This window comes from Eschrichtius robustus, chromosome 1 (genome assembly GCF_028021215.1).
Source record: "Eschrichtius robustus isolate mEscRob2 chromosome 1, mEscRob2.pri, whole genome shotgun sequence".
Lineage (NCBI taxonomy): Eukaryota > Metazoa > Chordata > Mammalia > Artiodactyla > Eschrichtiidae > Eschrichtius > Eschrichtius robustus.
Genome location: NC_090824.1, coordinates 162,918,502 through 162,939,720, shown reverse-complemented (window position 1 = coordinate 162,939,720; position 21,219 = coordinate 162,918,502). Strand labels below are relative to the sequence as shown.

The following is a 21,219-nucleotide window of genomic DNA, read 5'->3' as shown; positions in this document are numbered from 1 at the left end:
GCCGAAGCCAAAAAAACAAAACAAAACAAAAACATAAGGGTATCTTTTTGAGGATTTAATGAGGTGAGAATGTAAAAGCACTTAACAGTGTCCGACCTCAATAAATGCTGTCATTGTTACCCTCATCTCACAACTGCTCTCTGCATGCCCCTTCTTAGGGGCTTTTTAAGCGCTTCTAGCAGTCTCTCGCTCTCGCTCTTCTCCCATAATTCGTGGGATAGGTGATAGTCTCAGCTCCCTGCTTGGCTTCCCTCAAAATAAGCCTACAGACACTTTTAAATTATTTTACTGCTAACCACCACAAAGACCCAATTAGAGGATAACAAAAATACCATGAAGAAGTAATATCTGGGGCTTCCCTGGTGGCGCAGTGGTTAAGAATCCGCCTGCCAGTGCAGGGGACACGGGTTCAAGCCCTGGTCGGGGAAGATCCCACATGCGGCGGAGCAACTAAGCCCGCGCGCCACAACTACTGGGCCTGCGCTCTAGAGCCCGTGAGCCGCAACTACTGAAGCCCGCGCGCCTAGAGCCTGCGAGCCACAACTACTGAAGCCTGCGCGCCTAGAGCCCGTGCTCCGCAGCAAAAGAAGCCACCGCAATGAGAAGCCCGCGCAACCGCAATGTAAAGTAGTCCCCCCAGCCCCCCCTCCCTCCAAGGGGCGAAGAAACAAAGACCCAATGCAGCCAAAAATAAATAATAAATTAATAAATTTATTTTAAAAAAAAAGAAGTAATATCTTCTTGTGGACCCTGGTCCATCTTTCCTGACTTTCTTGCTGCCATGCAGGACCCCACACTGACTCTTAATGGATGTGGAGTGCTAGGCTAAGCTGCTTAGAAGGCTGGATCATTCAGCTGGCTCTACTGTTAGCTCTGAAGCTCCCAGTCTTCCCCCTAAGATAGGCTCACCTGCCCTGGAGGGACCAGCTGAGCTTGCTTCCAGGCAAGCAGCATATATTGAGATAGGATGTGCCCAGCAGACACTTCCTTCAGATAACAGAAGTTCCCTACGAGACCCACGAGGAGAATATTTCCATTGGTGCAGAAGCCCCTGGCCATGGCCTTTCCTGCTCTGCACAGGGGTATAGCCACCAAGAGTGGCAGCCTCGGGTGCCTGGGTGCAAGGGTAGGAGTAGTCATTCTGGGGCATAGTTCCTTTAGGATCTTGGGTCTGGAGGTTGTGCCTGAAACCTCTTCATGTGACTCGTTCCAGTGAGACAGAGCAGTCTGTCCAGTACACAGGCCACTCTTTGTCCTCCCCCACCTCCTTCAGGCCACACATTTGGGCTGCCCGACGCACTGTGGAGAGAGGGAGGTCAGTGGAGCCAGCCTGGGCACTGGCAGCAAACCTTGGGACTGTAGCTGGGTTGGGTAAGGAACAGACCTGACCAGAGAGCGGGATGAAGAAGGAGGTAGTTCTTACCTCAGCTCTGCTTACCTCAGTTTAGTTACCATTGCGACAATTCCAAGTTCATGAGGCTGTCAGGGCCCTTCCAAAATTTGACAGAAAACTAGAGACTGGATCTCTGTTCCTGTCAGTCCTCTCAATTAGGATGGTTTCTGGCCTGCAGAGCTGACCCTCGGAAGGGGTCACACTGGCGCCTCACACTTTGGGGCACCCGTAGCACAGATGCCAGTGGGGATGAGGGGAGGAAGAAATGACTAACCTAGCTGGTGATTTTTTTTTTTTTTTTAATTGCTGAAGCCACCTCAAAAGCTGCCTTGAAAAAACAGTTTTAACCTGGTCTCATCTCATCTCTGGTAAAATCTGGGGTGCGGGGGGGGAGGGATGGTGATTTTTGTCATTTTTTTTTCTTGTTAGCTAACTGGAGATTCCTACTCTACTGCTGAGACTAACTGGAACAGTGATGTGTCAGCTACTGGTAGCTGAGCCAGGGGGCTCAGTACAGGTTATAGGCCAGCCTAACAAGATCCACGGGCTGGGAGCAGATTGGGGGGACCGTCTCCAGAGTGAAAGCCGCAGCCCTAAATGTCCTCTTATGTCAAGTGGTGTGAGTGATGAGCTGGGTGCTTACCACTCTCATACTTGCAGTTGGTCAGATTGATGGCCAGGGGTCTGGAATGGAGGAGTAGCAGAAATCAGGCAGAAGGAGAGAAGGACCCTGGGCTGCCAGGCACCCAGAAGAAGAGACACCCAACAGATTAATAGTGCAATTCATTTTCTCTAGAAGCCACTTACAGGAAAGACCAGGATGATATAAACGTGCTGAAATTCTAAACTAAGCCAGACCGAGTGATTCTGAATTTTGTTTTTGTTGTACAAAAAGGCTAATGATCTCCTGTATTTCCTGTTCTCTTTCCTAGGCTAAAGGGAAGACTTTGGATCCCAGCCTGACTGCTGAAGGGCAGAGGGTTACTCTCTGGACCTGGGCAAGTGAGGGGGTCCAGGGAACGGTTACCTGTGTTTCTGCCTTCTCTTTCTCCTCCCAACTTCTAATTCATCTGGGTCAGCTGGGGTTATGATTTTCTTTGGTATTTTCTTGGCTACAATGGATAAAGGAACTCCATTCCTAAATGCATTACAGTCAGCCTTTGAGAGTGCCTGCTGAGAAGGGTTAGAAGGGATGGTAGCTGCCCCTTTAACACACTCTTCGGATTCCTCTTCTTCACCATAGTCTTCCTCTGATTCACTGGTCTTAACGGGTACTTGGCTCCATCCTCTTAGATTCTGAGGAGAGAGGGGTGGGAGTGAAATGTATATGACTTCCCTCCAGGCCCAGGAAGGCCGGCAGGAATCCACCCAAGGACCTTCATGGTGTTATAAGGGAATGTTGCTGCTCCTTCAGAACAGAGCAGTCTCACTACAGAATGGGATGTTTCCAAACAGGTAATGGGGTCCGTGGGATGCCTATGAGATGTTAGATTCGCTGACAAGCCCCAATTATCCAAGATCACTCCATACAATACTCTGGGGTGCATGCAGGAGCTGAACTGAGCTGGCAGGGACCACGACCGTAGCTTTTTTGTTCTTGAATGTGATGGGGGATGGCTGGGGGTGCTGGGGGGACTTTCACTTTGAAAAATAGAGCTGAAGACCACAGGTCGCCTAGGCCAGCCTTTTCCCTGTCCCATGATTCAGTTTCTCCATACAGACACACTGGGGCCAGGCACCCAATGGCCAAGACCCCCTGGGCTCTGACAGCAGAGGGGATGCCCCCGGCGGACACTGCCCACCCCAAGTTCCGAGAGCGGAGGGGCTGCCGGGTCCGCCCCTATCGGCCTGGTGCTGGACTCAGCTGGTCGCTCACGACCGCCCTTCGGCCGGCTCCTGCTCCATCCCGGGCGTTGCTGGGCCTCCGGGACCGCCTCCTTGTTCCACAGGAATGGTTGTCCCCGGCGATCGCGAGGGGGTCCCGCTCCCCCCTGCACCCGGGGTTCACACCTATCTTGGAGATCCCGGCGGCGCCGCCTTAAGCAAGCAGGCAGCCGCCGCCGCCGTCGCCATGGACACGAGGGCGGCCCCCATTGGAGAAGCGTTCTGGGGGCGGGGCCTTTCCGAGAACCACACCTACTCGGGCGCCAGCAGAGGCCATCTTGGGCGGGTACCTGAGACGTTTGCCCCGGGGCTGCAGTAGGAAGCGCAATCGAGCGCCTGGCACTGAAGGGCTGATTCTTGCGGCAACTGACCCGATGCGTGATAGGACTTCTAGTCCTTCCGCTTTCACGCCAGTTCGCACAAGCCCCACCCCCACCCTTTCCTCAACCCGCGGGCCAAGCTCCCGGAATTTGGCCAACTCAGTGTTCGGGACGAATACCTGCTTGCCTTCCTTCAGTGTTTTTAGTAACCATGTCTAGCGCAGTCCCAGCACTTGGGAGGGACGGCCGTGATTATCACACGTGCCCTGGAGGTGCTCATCAGACTGCTCCTTTACTGTCGCCATCTTTTCCTGATGTCCATCCACTTTACCTCTGATTGCCACCTCCACCAAACTCCGCCCAATTTGTCATTTAAGATTATCCCATGTGCCTAAATCTAAAGGACACTTTAAAAATTTCGCACCTCTAAAAAGGCATGTACATTTTCCGATTCATAGATTTCTTGACCTCCCTTCAGTGTATGATATTCTATTACCCCCTCCTTGAAATGCTTTGGAGTCCCTTGCCTTTCAGGACGCAAATTTTTCTCACTCTTTCGACAACTATTTAACGTTCCAGGCACTGTTCTAGTACCTGAACCATCATTTCTTGCCTGAATTGCCACCATTAAGCAGCCTCTTAACTGGGTTCCCTTATTCTATTCTTCCTTCCTTCATCCATCCATCCATCCACTGCAGCTTAAGTATTTTCCCTAAAATGCATATTTGTTACTCCCCAATTTAAAACTCTTCAAGGTTTCCCATTAGATCAAGTCCAAAACCCCTTAGTACAAGAGACCCTCCATCAAAAAAGAAAACAAACACACAAAAAGCAAGCAAAGCGGGAGAGGGGCCCTGAGCTGGATTGTCCCTTCTTACTTACCTACTGTGCTCAAAGCCCAGGGCTCTGGATACAAAGGGTCTCCTAAGTGTTCCATATTCAAGCTCAGAAAAAGCTTCCATAAATCCCCTTCTTGACGATTCACAAAGTATACATGGCTAAGAAGTACCACCATAAAGAAAACCTATTCGACTTTTACTTTTTGTGGAAAAACTTATTTGGGGCCAGAGAAGGCTTTCCTCTAAACATTAATCCTAAGGAAAAACTGGGGAAATCCTGGTATTTGGACTCATCACCTTCGACACACAAAGTCCACTTTGCTCTAATGGTCATCTGCACTCCCTTCAGAGAGTGAGCGAGCAAAATAAAGTCATGTTATTGGAGCCCGTATTTGCAAAGGCTTGCATAAAGCGGCATTAAGCTGAAATTACTGCAATGTGCCCAAAACATGAGGGTGACCAAAAACTGTTTATAGGAATTTAAATGTTAAACTGATTTTCTTATGAAATGGGTTGTGATGCATATTCTGCTTCATCTCAATGAGACTTTATTAACATGGCAGTCACACGTGCACAGCCCCAGCTCAGCTTCAGGTATCTGATTGCCTGTGTTGCAGTCCTGACTCCATTACTTTTGAGCCATCTGACCTTGCACAAATTACTAAACCTCTGTCAGCCTCCATATCTTCATCTGTTAAATGGGGGTATTAAGAGGACCTGCAACTTTCAAGTTGTGAGGACACCTTGTTTTCACATGAAATGATGTATGTGAAGAACACTCAGCTCAGCTTTGGGGCTGAAGGAAAATTCAAAGTGGCCAGGTAGGTGAAGAATGTGCTATAAATAGGGCATATGGATGGAGGGGACATATGTAGGAGCAGGATAAAGAAATACAACTCAGTGGTGGGCAAAGGGAGAAAAGGCAGAGAGGCAAGAACAGAGGAAGTGATAAACTATCACTTTGCTAAGATTTGATAAGAAAGGAAGAGAAAAGTTGGCATATACAAGTCAGGAGTGTGTTAACTCTTGCACACACTCTCTTCTTAACAATAGGTTTGACATCCCTGGGGCTTATCTAAGAAGAAAGTTGAAAAGCAGCAGATACATCCATGAGGGCTCATTCATTCGATTTATTCCAAGGTTCCTCCTCCTTAAAGAGACCACTTACCAGTTCTTTATCCTTCCCCTTAGGCTGAGACAGGTGAGAAGGCATTCATGAAAGTGCCCACATGACCATGATGGACAGCTTTCCGGAAAGAGACTCAGATCGGTTACAAAATAAATACTTCTGGAAGGATTACTGCTCCTCCTTGGCTATCAAGGCCACCAGTGCTGCCTGCACCTCTCCTGCCTGGGCTGGGGGCAGCAGACAGTCCCGGATGACGGCCAGAGCCGCAGCCTCTGTCAGGCTGCTGAAGTCCTGGGACGTTTTGACAGGGAGGTGCCCGGCCAACTCACAGAGGGCAACATTGAAGGCCTCGCCTTCCTTCATCCCAAAGCTGGACTTCCGGACCCAAAGAATTACTCGGACCCCCGTGAGGGCTGAGGAAGATGATGTCTTTCCAGGTGGAGCCCCCCGGGTCACAAACAAGTTATGTGCAATCTCGTGGTCAGTCAGATAGTCAGTGGCCCGACATACCCTGCTTACCAAGGCTTCCAAGTCGGGCCCTGGCCCGCTTGTGTAAAAGAGGAAGCCAGGAGCTGGGAGGGCCTGGAGCAGGTGCAGACGGCCCCCAGGATCCAGGGGTTCGCTTGGGGCCCCCTCCACGGGCAGTCTGTGGGCCAGGTAATAGCCATGCAGGTGGAGGTGGTTCACTGAGGCCAGGCCGCCCAGGCTGTTGAAGCCGACTCGGAAGCCTGGGTGTAAGCTCAGCAGCACAGCTTCAACCCCGGCCTGCAGTGCCCCTGGCAGCAGGCGCTGGGGGAGCCCTCGGGCGGGCTCGGGCACCAGCAGCACGTGGCCCCACTCCAAGGGGCTGACATTGATCACCACAAGGATGTCGTCTTGCTGGAGAGCACTGGGGAGATCAGGCTCCCGGTGCAAGCGGAAGAGGACTTCTCCTGGCCGGATCTGGTTGAAGTTAAACTGTTCAGGGTCAAACGCCTGCCTCACGCTCCTGATGTTCTGGGGGCTCCTTCTTTGCACACCTCGTTCCACATTCAGCTGAGCCACAAAACCCACGGCACCAGGAAGGGTTTGGGTCTGCAGCTCCCCCAGACAGTAGCGGAACAGCCCCAGCTCCATCCGCTGCCTCCAGGCCAAGCAGAGGGCAGAGTCAAAGCGAGACAGTGGCAGTGTGTCCAGAAGGCTGGGTCCGTTCCTTGGCCACTGAATCCCTTTTGGCACGAGTTCCTTCTGCCCATAGACAAAGTCAGGAATGCCGTGCCCTCCCCAGTCCTCCTTGTTTGGAGGTAGCAGATAGGAAGTTTCATTTGAACCATGTGGAATAGCCATGGGGCTGACCTGAAACAATCATAAGGTGAAAAATACATGATGCTATCCCATTTCCAAAGATTTTATTTTTATTATTTATTTATTTATTTGGCCGTGCCACGCAGCTGGCGGGATACCAGTTCCCCGACCAGGGGCTGAACCTGGGCCACGGCAGTGAAAGCCCCAAATTCTAACCACTAGGCCACCAGGGAACTCTCTTATTTTTATTTTCAAATAACTTTTACTTTTTGCTCTGATTAGGAAAGTAATATATGCCTCTGGTGAAATATTTTGTAAACACAGAAATCACTCATAATTATCACCTGCAGATTAGCATACGTTTTTGCTGAATTAAAAATATAAACCAAATTCTTTCTCTTTCTAAAAATTATATATATTGAGTAAACTTACTTAATGGATTAAAAAAATAAAGATAAATTACAACCCTTATTCCAGTGCCCAGGGAAAAATCACAATTTACATTTAGCCTCATTTTCATATGTACATGGATCTTGACCTTTTTTTTTTTTGCCTCTGCCATGTGGCATGTGGGATCTTAGTTCCCCGACCAGGGATCAAACCCATGCCCCCTGCATTGGGAGTGTGGAGTCTTAACCACTGGACCACAGGGAAGTCCCGGATCTTAATTTTTTAACAAATCTTCAACTGTTGTACATTTAGGTTGCTGCCAATTTCATACTATTATATGCAATGTTGTGATGAACATGCTGTGTATCTATCTTTGCAGATGCTTCTATTTTCCTTTAAAATAAAATCTTAGTAGACCACTGGTTAGAGTAGGCTCATGGCTCAGGTTTTTTGATATATAGTCTGTCAAACTGCCCTCCAGAAAACTGCACCGGTGTTCCAGTGCATGAGAATGGCCAAGGCTTCAAAGCTGACCACTCCTTTGTGGGAACAGCTTTTCTACTGTTGTGTAGTGATTCCAAATGGCCATGCATAGAACCATTTGGGTGAGGATGGCCAATCATAAGTGCCCTAGGCCAATCCTTTAAGGCAGAAATATAGGTGCCTGTCTTCATCTCCCACTGGGCCCCTGGAGCCCTGTGGACCCAGAGGTGTCAGGGAGACGACCTGCTGTTGGCCCAGATGGGACTTCAGAATGAAGCTTACCTCAGTAGAGTTGCCTCAGTACAAGTTTGGGTACCCTCAGCTCTGCTGGTCCAGAAACTTCATATTAGTAAAGCAGAAAAAACAAAAAACATACAAAACAACATATTAAAAGTCAAGCTGAGTTTAATGAATATAGAGTTTCAGTTTTGTAAGGTGAAAAAGTTCTAGAGACTGGCGGCACAACAATGGGTATATACTTAACACTACTGAATTGCACACTTAGAAATGGTTAAGGTGGTAAATCTTATGCGTTTTTTACCACAATAAAAAAAATTTTTTTTAAACTCGAGCTAAGCATAATATTGACAATAAAACATAAAATCTTTAATTATTCTATTGAAAGTGAGCCTAAGACATTTCTCCAAAGATACACAAATGGCCAACAAGCACATGAAGAGATGTTCAACATCACTAATTAGGGAAATGCAAATCAAAATCACAATAAGATACCACTTTACATCCTTTAGGATGGCTGCTATCAAAAACAGAAAATAACATGTGTTGGCAAGGATATGGAGAAATTGGAACCCTTGTGCACTGTTGGTGGGAATGTAAAGTGATGCAGCTGCTATGGAAAACAGTACAGCAGCTCCGCAAAAAATTAAAAATAGAATTACTATATGATCCAGCAATCCCACTTTTGGGTATATATCCAAAAGAACCAAAAGCAGGGTCTCAAAGAGATATTTGTACACCCATGTTCATAGCAGCATTATTCACAACAGCCAAAAGGTGGAAGCAACTAAGTATCCATCGATAGATAAATGGATAAACAAGATGCGTTATATACAGACAATGGAATGTTATTCAGCCTTAAAAAACAGGAAATGCTGACGTGTGTTACAACACGTATGGACCTTCAGGACATTATGCTAAGTGAAATAAGCCAGTCACCACAGGACAAATATTGTATGAGTCCACTTATATAAGAGACCTAAAGTGCTCAAATTCATAGAGACAGAAAGTAGAACGGTGGTTCCCAAGGGCTGTGGGGAGGAGAAAATGAGGAATTGTTTGTTGTTTAATGGGTGCAGAGTTTCAGTTTTTCAAGAAGGAAAGAGGTCTGGAGATTGGCTACCAAACAATGTGAATATATTTAACACTACTGAACTATACATTCAGAAATGGTTAAGGTGTTAAATTTTATGCTACGTGTTGTTTTTTTATTTTTACCTTATGAAGACTGCCATATATTTTTTTAAATAAATAAATTTATTTATTTATTTATATTTGACTGCGTTGGGTCTTTGTTGCTGCGCACGGGCTTTCCCTAGTTGCGGCGGGTGGGGGCTATTCTTCGCTGTGGTGCGCGGGCTTCTCACTGCAATGGCTTCTCTTGTTGACGAGCGTGGACTCTAGGCGAGCAGGCTTCAGTAGTTGTGGCACACGGCTTCAGTAGTTGTGGCTCACGGGCTCTAGATCACAGGCTCAGTAGTTGTGGCACACGGGCTTAGTTGCTCCGCGGCATGTGCGATCTTCCCAGACCAGGGCTCAAACCCGTTTCCCCTGCATTGGCAGGCGGATTCTTAACCACTGCACCACCAGGGAAGTCCCTACGCTACGTGTTTTTTAATCACAACTTTTAAAATGTCAAGATGGTAAATTTCATGTTATGTATATTTTACCACAACTTGAAAAAATTTGAGTCTCAAAATAGATTTAAGAAATCCAAAAATTTGCTGAGCTAAACCTAAGTATTCACTTACTCTCTCATCCACTCATTCATTCATTCAGAATCAATGCCTACGTCATCCCCACTGTTGACATTCTGGGGCCACCTCTTCTGTGCACCCTGCTCCACGTTCAGCTGAGCCACAAAACCCAAGTATTTATGAAGTAACTGCTGTGTATGAGGCAATGGGAAAATGGTAGCAAATAAAGAGAACAAAGTCCACACATATTCTTATGGAGCTTACATCCTGGGGTGGAGTCAGATGATAAGCAAAAGGAAAATATTAACTACCCGTGGTGATAGCATTTTGCGGGAAATAAACAAGTGACACAACAGAGGGTGACTAAGGGGTGGGATCAGGGCGGCGCAGGGCCCTCTGAAATGACAGCTGAACTAAGACAGGAAGGATGAAAAGAGGCCTACAATGAAGAGCTGAGGAAAGTGTACTCTAAGCAAAGGAAATTGTAAGTCCAAGGCCATAAGTCTCGCAGGGCAGGCGGATGGCCTGTGCAAGGAACAGAAAGGAGGTAGTGTTACTGGGGTATGGCCGACCAGGGGAGGGGGGCCCCCCCCATGAGGCTGGAGAGGAAGGCAGGGGCCAGATTAGCTGCAGGGCCTTATGCATCATGGTCAGGAACTTGGATTTTATTCTAAACGGAGTAAGAAATCACTGGCAGGTTCTAAGTATAAGGATCGTCTGGTATTTTATAAACTTTTTTCTAACTGTTGTGTGGAAAATGGATTGTAGGGGAGCAAAGGGGAAGCAGAGATCACTTTGGAGGCCACTCTGGTGGCCAGGTGAGCAGTGAGGGCGACTGGACAACACAGATGGCAACAGAGACAAAGGAGCTGGGGATATGGGTCATGTTTTGAAGGCTGAACCAACAGGGCCTGCTGACAGGCTGACTATGGGGACTGACAGAAAAGGAAGAGCTGGGAGTGACTCGGCATCAGGAACTAGGCACTGCAGTGGCATTTACAGAGATGGAGATGCTGGGGAAGTGGGGTGGGAATAGGTTGACTAGAGGAAGGGAGAGACCAAGAGTTCAGTTTTGATTATTAACTCTGAGATGCAGCCTGGGCATCCAAGAAAAGTGGTGTAGGCAGTGGGACAGCCAAACCTGGAGGTTAAGGGTAAGGTCTGGGCTAGATACAAATTTGGAGTAACATTAAAAGCCAGGGGCTAGGACCAAGGACCTAGGGCCAAGATGATACCACAAGGCTAAAAATACGAGTAAAGACATATCAGTCAATAGAATCAATAGAGAGTGGGTATGGTTGTATTTATATTCAAGTGAACTAGGAGGCAAAAACAATACCTAGGAATAAAGAGGAACACTTGAAAGTGACAAATCATAGTGACCACACAACAGGACTGAACCTACATAGGAAAACCAGGAGAAAGGGCACACTGTTCGCATGTCTATGTTGTGCCAGGCATGGGTTGGGGGCTTTCCAAGTCCACTCAGGTGACCCTCACAACAAGCCTGTGCAGTCGGTATCATCCTGGCAGGAAGGTGAGAGATTCAGTTTTGGAGGCTGACAAGGTGTTTGAATTCTGGCTCTTCCATTCACTAGGGATGTGACCTTGAGCCCCTAGAACAAAGTCCATTTCCTCATCATGGCCTCTGGGCTCTCAAGGCTTAGTGGTGCCTTGCCCTCTCACCTCCTCCCAGACCACTCTTCCCCTTGCCTGCTCTGCTCCTCACTCTTCCTAAACTTGCTCCTGCTCAGGGCCTTGGTGCTTTATGTTCTCTCAGCCTAAAATACCCTTCTCTCAGGTATTCTTCACATGCCTGGCTCATTTAGGTCTCAAACATCAAACATCAAATATCACCGCGTCAGACAAACCTTGTGTGGCCATCCTATGTAATGTCTCAAAGAAAAGAGGAAGAGGGAAATAATATTACAAGCAGGGAAAGAAATGTCTTGGAAAACAAAAAAAAGTTAGAATTCACAAATCCAAGGGTTGGTACTTTGATAAAAAAATGATCAATGAATAAACTTTTGAAAGATCCAAGCAAGAAACAAAATAATTGTTTTGTTTAAAAATAGCACTACGAGTTATTTTTAAATCAGCCACTCAGTTTTATCACTGTGTCAAGGGTTAATCGGGCACAGGAAGGACAATATGCTAACCAGACTTACCAGGGACTGCTGGATGACTCAGAATAACTATTTAATAATTTATAGACTTCCCTGGTGGCACAGTGGTTAAGAATCCGCCTGCCAATTCAGGGGACATGGGTTCGAGCCCTGGTCCGGGAAGATCCCACATGCCGTGGAGCAACTAAGCCTGTGTGCCACAACTACTGAGCCTGCACTCTAGAGCCCATGAACCACAATTACTGAGGCCCACGCGCCTAGAGCCCAAGCTCCGCAACAAGGGAAGCCACGACAATGAGAAGCCCGTGCACTGCAACGAAGAGTAGACCCTGCTCGCTGCAACTAGAGAATGCCACGTGCATCGACAAAGACCCAACGCAACCAAAAAATTAAAAAATAAATTAATTAATTAAAAAAAAATTTATAATGAGAAGTATGCCAAATAGTGCAACATGCTCTTAGTGGATGGTTGGTATAGACCCTCCTCCATACAGGAAGCAAAATTATAATCAAAAAGTTGTTCAGTGAAGAAGGATTCAAAGTCAAGTGAGGTGGCTGGGCGATCTAGATCACAGATGGTCACCATGGTGCAGAGCCAATTCCCATATTTTCACCATGAAGAGACACAGTCTCACCCTGAAGTCCAGGGATTTATTTGCCTTAGCTGGTCAGCTCTCCCTCTCCTCAGTCTAGCACAGGAGACACCATGACAGCTTCTTGCTAGTTGCCTTTTACTAACTGAAGACCAACCCTTTCTTGGACAGAAGAAGCCTACTGTCAAGAGACTACACTCCAGTCACGTTGACTGGTTTTGGTGTTCCCATTGCTCTGCAGCCTCCACTTTCTGGAATGGAATATTTCCACAATGGTGGGACTCACGGGTTGATACAGTGAGTCTTACTAAGTCACTCTCAGATGATCACCTTATTATTATTGAGTGTTGGGAAAATTACCATCACTCAGCAAGCACTTACTCAACAACTGCCACACCTTGGATCTGAAGATCATGATTTCCATCGCTCCTCATAGGGCTTGCAGTTTGGCAGGAGAAACAGACATTAACCCAGTCACCACCCAAGTAAATATAGACAGCAAACATGATACACGCTGTCAAGGGGAAGCACTGGGTCCTCTGTGAGTGTAAAACGGATTCCTAATCTAGTCTAGGCTATCAGGAAAGGATTCCCTGAGAATAAGATGGAAGAGGAACTGAGAGCCCATAGTGGCTGAAACCCAGAAAGTCTGAGGAGACGGCAGAGAGAGAAAGAGGCTGAAGTCAGATTACAGAGGGCTGGGATTTGGGTATTTAACCCTTAATGGTTTTAAACTGAGACTGACATGCTTATATTTAGACTTTACAAAGATCAGCAAATGGAATGAAATTGTTAGAATCAAGAATTAATCCTTACATTTTACTTGTCAATTATACCTCACTGGGACTTCCCTGGTGGCACAGTGATTAAGAATCCGCCTGCCAATGCAGGGGACATGGGTTCGAGCCCTGGTCCAGGAAGATCCCACATGCCGTGGAGCAACTAAGCCCGTGTGCCACAGCTCCTGAGCCTGCACTCTAGAGCCCATGAGCCACAACTACTGAGCCTGTGTGCCACAACTACTGAAGCCCTCGCGCTTACAGTCCGTGCTCTGCAGCAAGAGAAGCCACTGCAATGAGAAGCCCGCACACCACAACGATGAGTAGCCCCCACTTGCCGCACCTAGAGGAAGCCTGCACACAGCAACGAAGACCCAACGCAACCAAAAATAAAATAAATAAATAAATAAATAAATTTATATAAAAAAAATTATACCTCATTAAAGCTGAAAACAAACAACAATAAAAAATAATTAACCTTGGAGCATGCCTCCTCAGCTTCTGGAAGTTCCATGACTGGCAGGGAACGCTGGTGCGAGAGCAGCCTACCAGGGAGAGAATCCGCAGAGACATATATACATGGAAGCCACCTGCCATGCGTAAGGTACCTTATGGAAAGACTCAAATGGCAAAGAATTGATTGAGACTTCCAGCCAACAAGCAGTGAGGAAGTGACCTCCTCAGTCCACCAGCTTGTGAGGAACTGGCTCCTGCCAACAACAGGCTAGCAGAGAAACGTGGCTGTGAATGGAGGGAAGGAAATCCTGTCAAAGCTTCAGAACTGGAAGCTTCACACATGGATCAGAGAGTATCTTCAAGATGGTGGAGGAGTAAGACATGGAGATCACCTTCATCCCCACAAATACATCAGAAGTACATCTACATGTGGAACAACAACTACAGAACACCTACTGAATGCTGGCAGGAGACCTCAGACTTCCCAAAAGGCAAGAAACTCCCCACGTACCTGGCCATGTGGCGGAAAGGGTCTTGGTGCTCCGGCCGGCTGTCAGGCCGGAGCCTCTGAGGTGGGAGAGCCGAGTTCAGGACACTAGACCACCAGAGACCTCCTGGCCCCATGTAGTATCAACTGGTGAGAGCTCTCCCGGAGAACTCCGTCCCAACGCTAACACCCAAATCCACTGAACAACTAGCAAGCTCCAGTGCTGGACACCCCATGCCAAACAACTAGCAAGACAGGAACACAACCCCACCCATTAGCAGAGAGACTGCCTAAAATCATACTAAGTTCACAGACACCCACAAACACACCATGGACATGGTCCTGCTCACCAGAAAGACAAGATCCAACTCATCCACCAGTCCCCTCTACCAGGAAGCCTACACAACCCACTGAACCAACCTTACCCACTGGGGGCAGACACCAAAAACAACAGGAACTACAAACGTGCAACCTGCGAAAAGGAGACCCCAAACACAGTAAGTTAAGCAAAATGAGAAGACAGAAAAATACGCAGCAGATGAAGGAGCAAGGTAAAAACCCACCACACCAAACAAATGAAGAGGAAATAGGCAGTCTACCTGAAAAAGAATTCAGTCATGATAGTAAAGATGATCCAAAATCTTGGAAATAGAATGGAGAAAATACAAGAAACGTTTAACAAGGACCTAGAAGAACTAAAGAACAAACAAACAATGATGAACAACACAATAAATGAAATTAAAAATTCTCTAGAAGGAATTAATACCAGAATAACTGAGGCAGAAGAATGGATAAGTGACCTGGAAGATAAAATAGTGGAAATAACTACCACAGAGCAGAATAAAGAAAAAAGAATGAAAAGAATTGAGGACAGTCTCAGAGACTTCTGGGACAACATGAAACGCACCAACATTCGAATTATAGAGGTCCCAGAAGAAGAAGAGAAAAAGAAAGGGACTGAGAAAATATTTCAAGAGATTATAGGTGAAAACGTCCCTAATATGGGAAAGGAAAGAGTCAATCAAGTCCAGGAAGCGCAGAGAGTCCCATACAGGATAAATCCAAGGAGAAACATGCCAAGACACATATTAATCAAACTATCAAAAATTAAATACAAAGAAAAAATATTAAAAGCAGCAAGGGAAAAGCAACAAATAACATAGAAGGGAATCCCCATAAGGTTAACAGCTGATCTTTCAGCAGAAACTCTGCAAGCCAGAAGGGAGTGGCAGGACATATTTAAAGTGATGAAAGGGAAAAACCTACAACCAAGATTACTCTACCCAGCAAGGATCTCATTCAGATTTGACAGAGAAATTAAAACCTTTACAGACAAGCAAAAGCTAAGAGAATTCAGCACCAGCAAACCAGCTTTACAACAAATGCTAAAGGAACTTCTCTAGGCAGGAAACACAAGAGAAGGAAAAGACCTACAATAACAAACCCAAAACAATTGAGAAAACGGTAATAGGAACATACATATCGATAATTACCTTAAATGAAAATGGATTAAATGCTCCAACCAAAAGACATAGACTGGCTGAATGGATACAAAAACAAGACCCATACATATGCTGTCTACAAGAGACCCAGTTCAGACCTAGGGACACATACAGACTGAAAGTGAGGGGATGGAAAAAGATACTCCATGCAAATGGAAATCAAAAGAAAGCTGGAGTAGCAATTCTCATATTAGACAAAACAGACTTTAAAATAAAGACTATTACAAGAGACAAAGAAGGACACTACATAATGATCAAGGGATCAGTCCAAGAAGAAGATATAACAATTGTAAATATTTATGCACCCAACATAGGAGCACCTCAATACATCAGGCAAATGTTAACAGCCATAAAAGGGGAAATTGACAGTAACACAATAAGAGTAGGGGACTTTAACAGCCCACTTTCACCAATGGACAGATCAACCAAAATGAAAATAAATAAGGAAACACAAGCTTTAAATGATACATTAAACAAGATGGACTTAATTGATATTTATAGGACATTCCATCCCAAAACAACAGAATACACTTTCTTCTCAAGTGCTCATGGAACATTCTCTAGGATAGATCATATCTTGGGTCACAAATCAAGCCTTGGTACATTTAAGAAAACTGAAATCGTATCAAGCATCTTTTCCGACCACAACGCTATGAGACTAGATATCAATTACAGGAAAAAAACTGTAAAAAATACAAACACATGGAGGCTAAACAATACTCTACTAAATAACCAAGAGATCACTGAAGAAAACAGAGGAAATCAAAAAATACCTAGAAACAAATGACAATGGAAACATGACGACCCAAAACCTATGGGATGCAGCAAAAGCAGTTCTAAGAGGGAAGTTTACTGCAATACAATCCTACCTCAAGAAACAAGAAAAATCTCAAACAACCTAACCTTACACCTAAAGCAATTAGAGAAAGAAGAACAAAAAAACCCCAAAGTTAGCAAAAGGAAAGAAATCATAAAGATCAGATCAGAAATAAAGGAAACGATAGCAAAGATCAGTGAAAGTAAAAGCTGGTTCTTTGAGAAGATAAACAAAATTGATAAACCATTAGCCAGACTCATCAAGAAAAAAAGGGAGAAGACTCAAATCAACAGAATTAGAAATGAAAAAGGAGAAGTAACAACTGACACTGCAGAAATACAAAGGATCATGAAAGATTACTACAAGCAACTATATGCCAATAAAATGGACAACCTGGAAGAAATGGACAAATTCTTAGAAAAGCACAACCTTCCAAGAGTGAACCAGGAAGAAATAGAAAATATAAACAGACCAATCACAAGCACTGAAATTGAGACTGTGATTAAAAATCTTCCAACAAACAAAAGTGCAGGACCTGATGGATTCACAGGCGAATTCTATCAAACATTTAGAGAAGAGCTAACACCTATCCTTCTAAAACTCTTCCAAAGTATGGCAGAGGGAGGAACACTCCCAAACTCATTCTACGAGGCCACCATCACCCTGATACCAAAACCAGACAAAGATGTCACAAAAAAAGAAAACTACAGGCCAATATCACTGGTGAACACAGATGCAAAAATCCTCAACTAAATACTAGCAAACAGAATCCAGCAGCACATTAAAAGGATCATACACCATGATCAAGTGGAGTTTATCCCAGGAATGCAAGGATTCTTCAATATACGCAAATCAATCAATGTGATACACCATATTAATAAACTGAAGGATAAAAACCATATGATAATCTCAATAGATACAGAAAAAGCTTTTGACAAAATTCAATACCCATTTATGATAAAAACTCTCCAGAAAGTAGGCACAGAGGGAACTTACCTCAACATAATAAAGGCCATATATGACAAACCCACAGCCAACATCGTCCTCAATGGTGAAAAACTGAAACCATTTCCACTAAGATCAGGAACAAGACAAGGTTGCCCACTCTCACCACTATTATTCAACATAGTTTTGGAAGTTTTAGCCACAGCAATCAGAGAAGAAAAAGAAATAAAAGGAATCCAAATCAGAAAAGAAGTAAAACTGTCACTGTTTGCAGATGACATGATACTATACATAGAGAATCATAATGCTACCAGAAAACTACTAGAGCTAATCAATGAATTTGGTAAAGTAGCAGGATACAAAATTAATGCACAGAAATCTCTTGCATTCTTATACACTAACAACGAAAGATCAGAACGAGAAATTAAGGAAACACTCCCATTTACCATTGCAACAAAAAGAATAAAATACCTAAGAATAAACCTACCTAGGGAGACAAAAGACCTGTATGCAGAAAACTATAAAACACTGATGAAAGAAATTAAAGATGATACAAACAGATGGAGAGATATACCATGTTCTTGGATTAGAAGAATCAACACTGTGAAAATGACTATACTACCCAAAGCAATCTACAGATTCAATGCAATCCCTATCAAACTACCAATGGCATTTTTCACAGAACTAGAACAAAAAATTTCACAATTTGTATGGAAAAACAAAAGACCCCGAAAAGCCAAAGCAATCTTGAGAAAGAAAAACAGAGCTGGAGGAATCAGGCTCCCTGACTTCAAACTATACTACAAACTACAGTAATCAAGACAGTATGGTACTGGCACAAAGACAAAAATATAGATCAGTGGAACAGGATAGAAAGCCCAGAGATAAACCCATGCACATATGGTCACCTTATCTTTGATAAAGGACGCAAGAATATACAATGGAGAAAAGACAGTCTCTTCAGTAAGTGGTGCTGTGAAAACTGGACAGCTACATGTAAAAGAATGAAATTAGAACACTTCCTAACACCATACACAAAAATAAACTCAAGATAGATTAAAGACCTAAATATAAGGCCAGACACTATAAAACTCTTAGGGGAAAATATAGGCAGAACACTCTATGACATAAATCATAGCAAGATCCTTTTTGACCTATCCCCTAGAGAAATGGAAGTAAAAACAAAAATAAACAAATGAGACCTAATGAAACTTAAAAGCTTATGCACAGCAAGGGAAACCATAAACAAGACGAAAAGACAACCCTCAGAATGGGAGAAAATATTTGCAAGTGAAGCAACTGACAAAGGATTAATCTCCAAAATATACAAGCAGCTCATGCAGCTCAATATCAAAAAAACAAACAACCCAATCCAAAAATGGGCAGAAGACCTAAACAGACATTTCTCCAAAGAAGATATACAGATTGCCAACAAACACATGAAAGGATGCTCAACATCACTAATCGTTAGAGAAATGCAAATCAAAACTACAATGAGGTATCACCTCACACGGATTAGAATGGCCATCATCAAAAAATCTACAAACAACAAATGCTGGAGAGGGTGTGGAGAAAAGGGAACCCTCTTGCACTGCTGGTGGGAATGTAAATTGATACAGCCACTATGGAGAACGGTATGCAGGTTCCTTAAAAAACTAAATAGAACTACCATATGACCCAGCAATCCCACTACTGGGCAAATACCCTGAAAGAACCATAATTCAAAAAGAGTCATGTACCACAATGTTCACTGCAGCTCTATTTACAATAGCCACGACATGGAAAGCAACCTAAGTGTCCACTAACAGATGAATGGATAAAGAAGATGTGGCACAGGCTTCCCTGGTGGCACAGTGGTTAGGAGTCCGCCTGCCAATGCAGGGGACACGGGTTCGTGCCCTGGTCTGGGAAGATCCCACATGCCGCAGAGCAACTAAGCCTGTGTGCCACAACTACTGAGCCTGGGCTCTAGAGCCCACGAGCCACAGCTACTGAGCCCACGTGGCACAACTACTGAAGCCCGCGCACCTAGAGCCCGTGCTCTGCAACAAGAGAAGCCACCACAACGAGAAGGCCACGCACCGCAACGAAGAGTAGCCCCCGCTCGCCACCACTAGAGAAAGCCCGTGTGCAGCAACAAAGGAGCCAATGCAGCCAAAAATAAAAAAATAAATTAATAAATTAAAAAAAAGAAGATGGGCACATATACACAATGGAATATTACTCAGCCATAAAAAGAAACGAAATTGAGTTATTTGTAGTGAGGTGGGTAGACTTAGAGTCTTTTATCAGAGTGAAGTAAGTCAGAAAGAGAAGAACAAATACCGTATGCTGATATGTATACATAGAATCTTAAAAAAAAATGGTTCTGAAGAACCTAGGGGGGACTTCCCCGGTGGCGCAGTGGTTGAGAAGCCGCCTGCCAATGCAGGGGACACGGGTTCGAGCCCTGGTCCGGGAGGATCCCACATGCCGCAGAGCAACTAAGCCCGTGCGCCACAACTACTGAGCCTGCACTCTAGAGCCTGCGAGCCACAACTACTGAGCCCGTGCACCGCAACTACTGAGCCCACGCACCACAACTACTGAAGCCCATGCACCTAGAGCCCATGCTCTGCAACAAGAGAAGGCACCACAATGAGAAGCCCGCGCACCGCAACAAAGAGTAGCCCCCGCTCGCCGCAACTAGAGAAACCCCACGCGCAGCAACAAAGACACAACGCAGCCACAAATAAAAATAAATAAAATAAATTTATTAAAAAAAACAAACCTAGGGGCAGGACAGGAATAAAGACGCAGACGTAGAGAATGGACTTGAGGACACGGGGAGGGGAAAGGGTAAGCTGGGACGAAGTGAGAGAGTGGCATGGACATATATGCACCACCAAATGTAAAATAGATAGCTAGCGGGAAGCAGCCGCATAGCACAAGGAGATCAGCTCCGTGCTTTGTGACCACCTAGAGGAGTGGGATAGGGAAGGTGGGAGGGAGACGCAAGAGGGAGGGGATATGGGGATATATGTACACATATAGCTGATTCATTTTGTTATACAGCAGCAACTAACACAACAATGTAAAGCAATTATATTCCAATAAAGATGTTAGAAAAAAAAAATTAACCGCACCTCCACCTCCTCCACGCAGTAGCTTGTGATCCTCACCTTTTGGAACAGTGTAGGTTAATTCATTCATGCATGCATCCAATAAATATTGAGAGCCTACCATGTGTCAAGCATTGTCCTAGGAGTTGAGAGGGGACAAGAGCAAACAGGTCAGCTTCGATCCCTACCTCCCCCAGCATGCAGTGTGGACGCAGGGTGGGGTCAGAGGACAGCATGTAGGCTGGAGTGAAGAGTACAGCAGGGCAGATTCTTAGAGCCTTAGACTGGAGAGATGGCTTTGTAAATGCCCGAGTCTAGACAAGTCACTGAACCCCCCTGAGCCTCTGCATTTCCAAATTTGTAAAACGGGAACTTACCTTGCAGAACTGTTGTAAGAACTGAAGCTATGCACAGCGACCGCTTCAGTGGGCCCTCAGTAAACGGCTTCAGTAGGCAGAAAGGTTATGGTTATTTCTGGAGAGGTGGTATGAGGGTTGCAACACGTACGGCAGGTGCCCGGTGGTAACGTCCGGTGGTAACGTCTGGGTGGAAGAGCCCTCGCTGGGCAGAGGGGCAGCCGACCGCCTCGGGCCACTCAGCGAGTCGCACGGTTTCTCGGTTACCCTTGCTCCAAACACTTCCCTAATGCCCCTTACCGGACTCCGCACAAAGCCGCCCCGCCCCCGCCGCCACGTACTGCAGGTGAGGCGGACACGCACGCCTTCCCCACAAATCCTGCCGGGGCCATAGCGAGGTC

General features: G+C 45.5%; 2 protein-coding genes across 5 annotated transcripts in view; both read right to left on the bottom strand.

The window, feature by feature from the left end:
* Nucleotides 1-5,686, bottom strand: part of TTLL13 (tubulin tyrosine ligase like 13) — a 14,025-nt gene extending 8,339 nt beyond the window's left edge. The window contains 4 exon segments of the mRNA XM_068557902.1: nucleotides 1,205-1,299; nucleotides 2,037-2,077; nucleotides 2,421-2,689; nucleotides 5,605-5,686. Of these exon segments, the coding sequence (XP_068414003.1) occupies nucleotides 1,205-1,299; nucleotides 2,037-2,077; nucleotides 2,421-2,689; nucleotides 5,605-5,649 (450 nt within the window). The 5' untranslated portion in view covers nucleotides 5,650-5,686.
* Nucleotides 5,286-21,219, bottom strand: GDPGP1 (GDP-D-glucose phosphorylase 1). Of its 4 annotated transcripts, none has more exons than XM_068557843.1 (4): nucleotides 20,840-21,219; nucleotides 20,487-20,601; nucleotides 8,005-8,061; nucleotides 5,286-6,900 (listed from the first exon to the last, which is right to left on the bottom strand). In XM_068557843.1, the coding sequence occupies exon 4, from the start codon at nucleotides 6,889-6,891 to the stop codon at nucleotides 5,734-5,736; it is 1,158 nt and encodes a 385-aa protein (XP_068413944.1). In that variant the 5' UTR covers nucleotides 6,892-6,900; nucleotides 8,005-8,061; nucleotides 20,487-20,601; nucleotides 20,840-21,219; the 3' UTR covers nucleotides 5,286-5,733. The 4 variants fall into 4 exon arrangements, with proteins under 4 accessions (XP_068413944.1, XP_068413962.1, XP_068413970.1 ...); XM_068557861.1 differs by having other exon boundaries at nucleotides 20,523-20,601; XM_068557869.1 differs by lacking the exon at nucleotides 20,487-20,601 and adding an exon at nucleotides 13,633-13,699.

What these genes read in the sequence shown, in the direction of transcription:
- GDPGP1 (XM_068557843.1), bottom strand. Translation starts at nt 6,891, where the DNA reads ATGGCTATTCCACATGGTTCAAATGAAACTTCCTATCTGCTACCTCCA.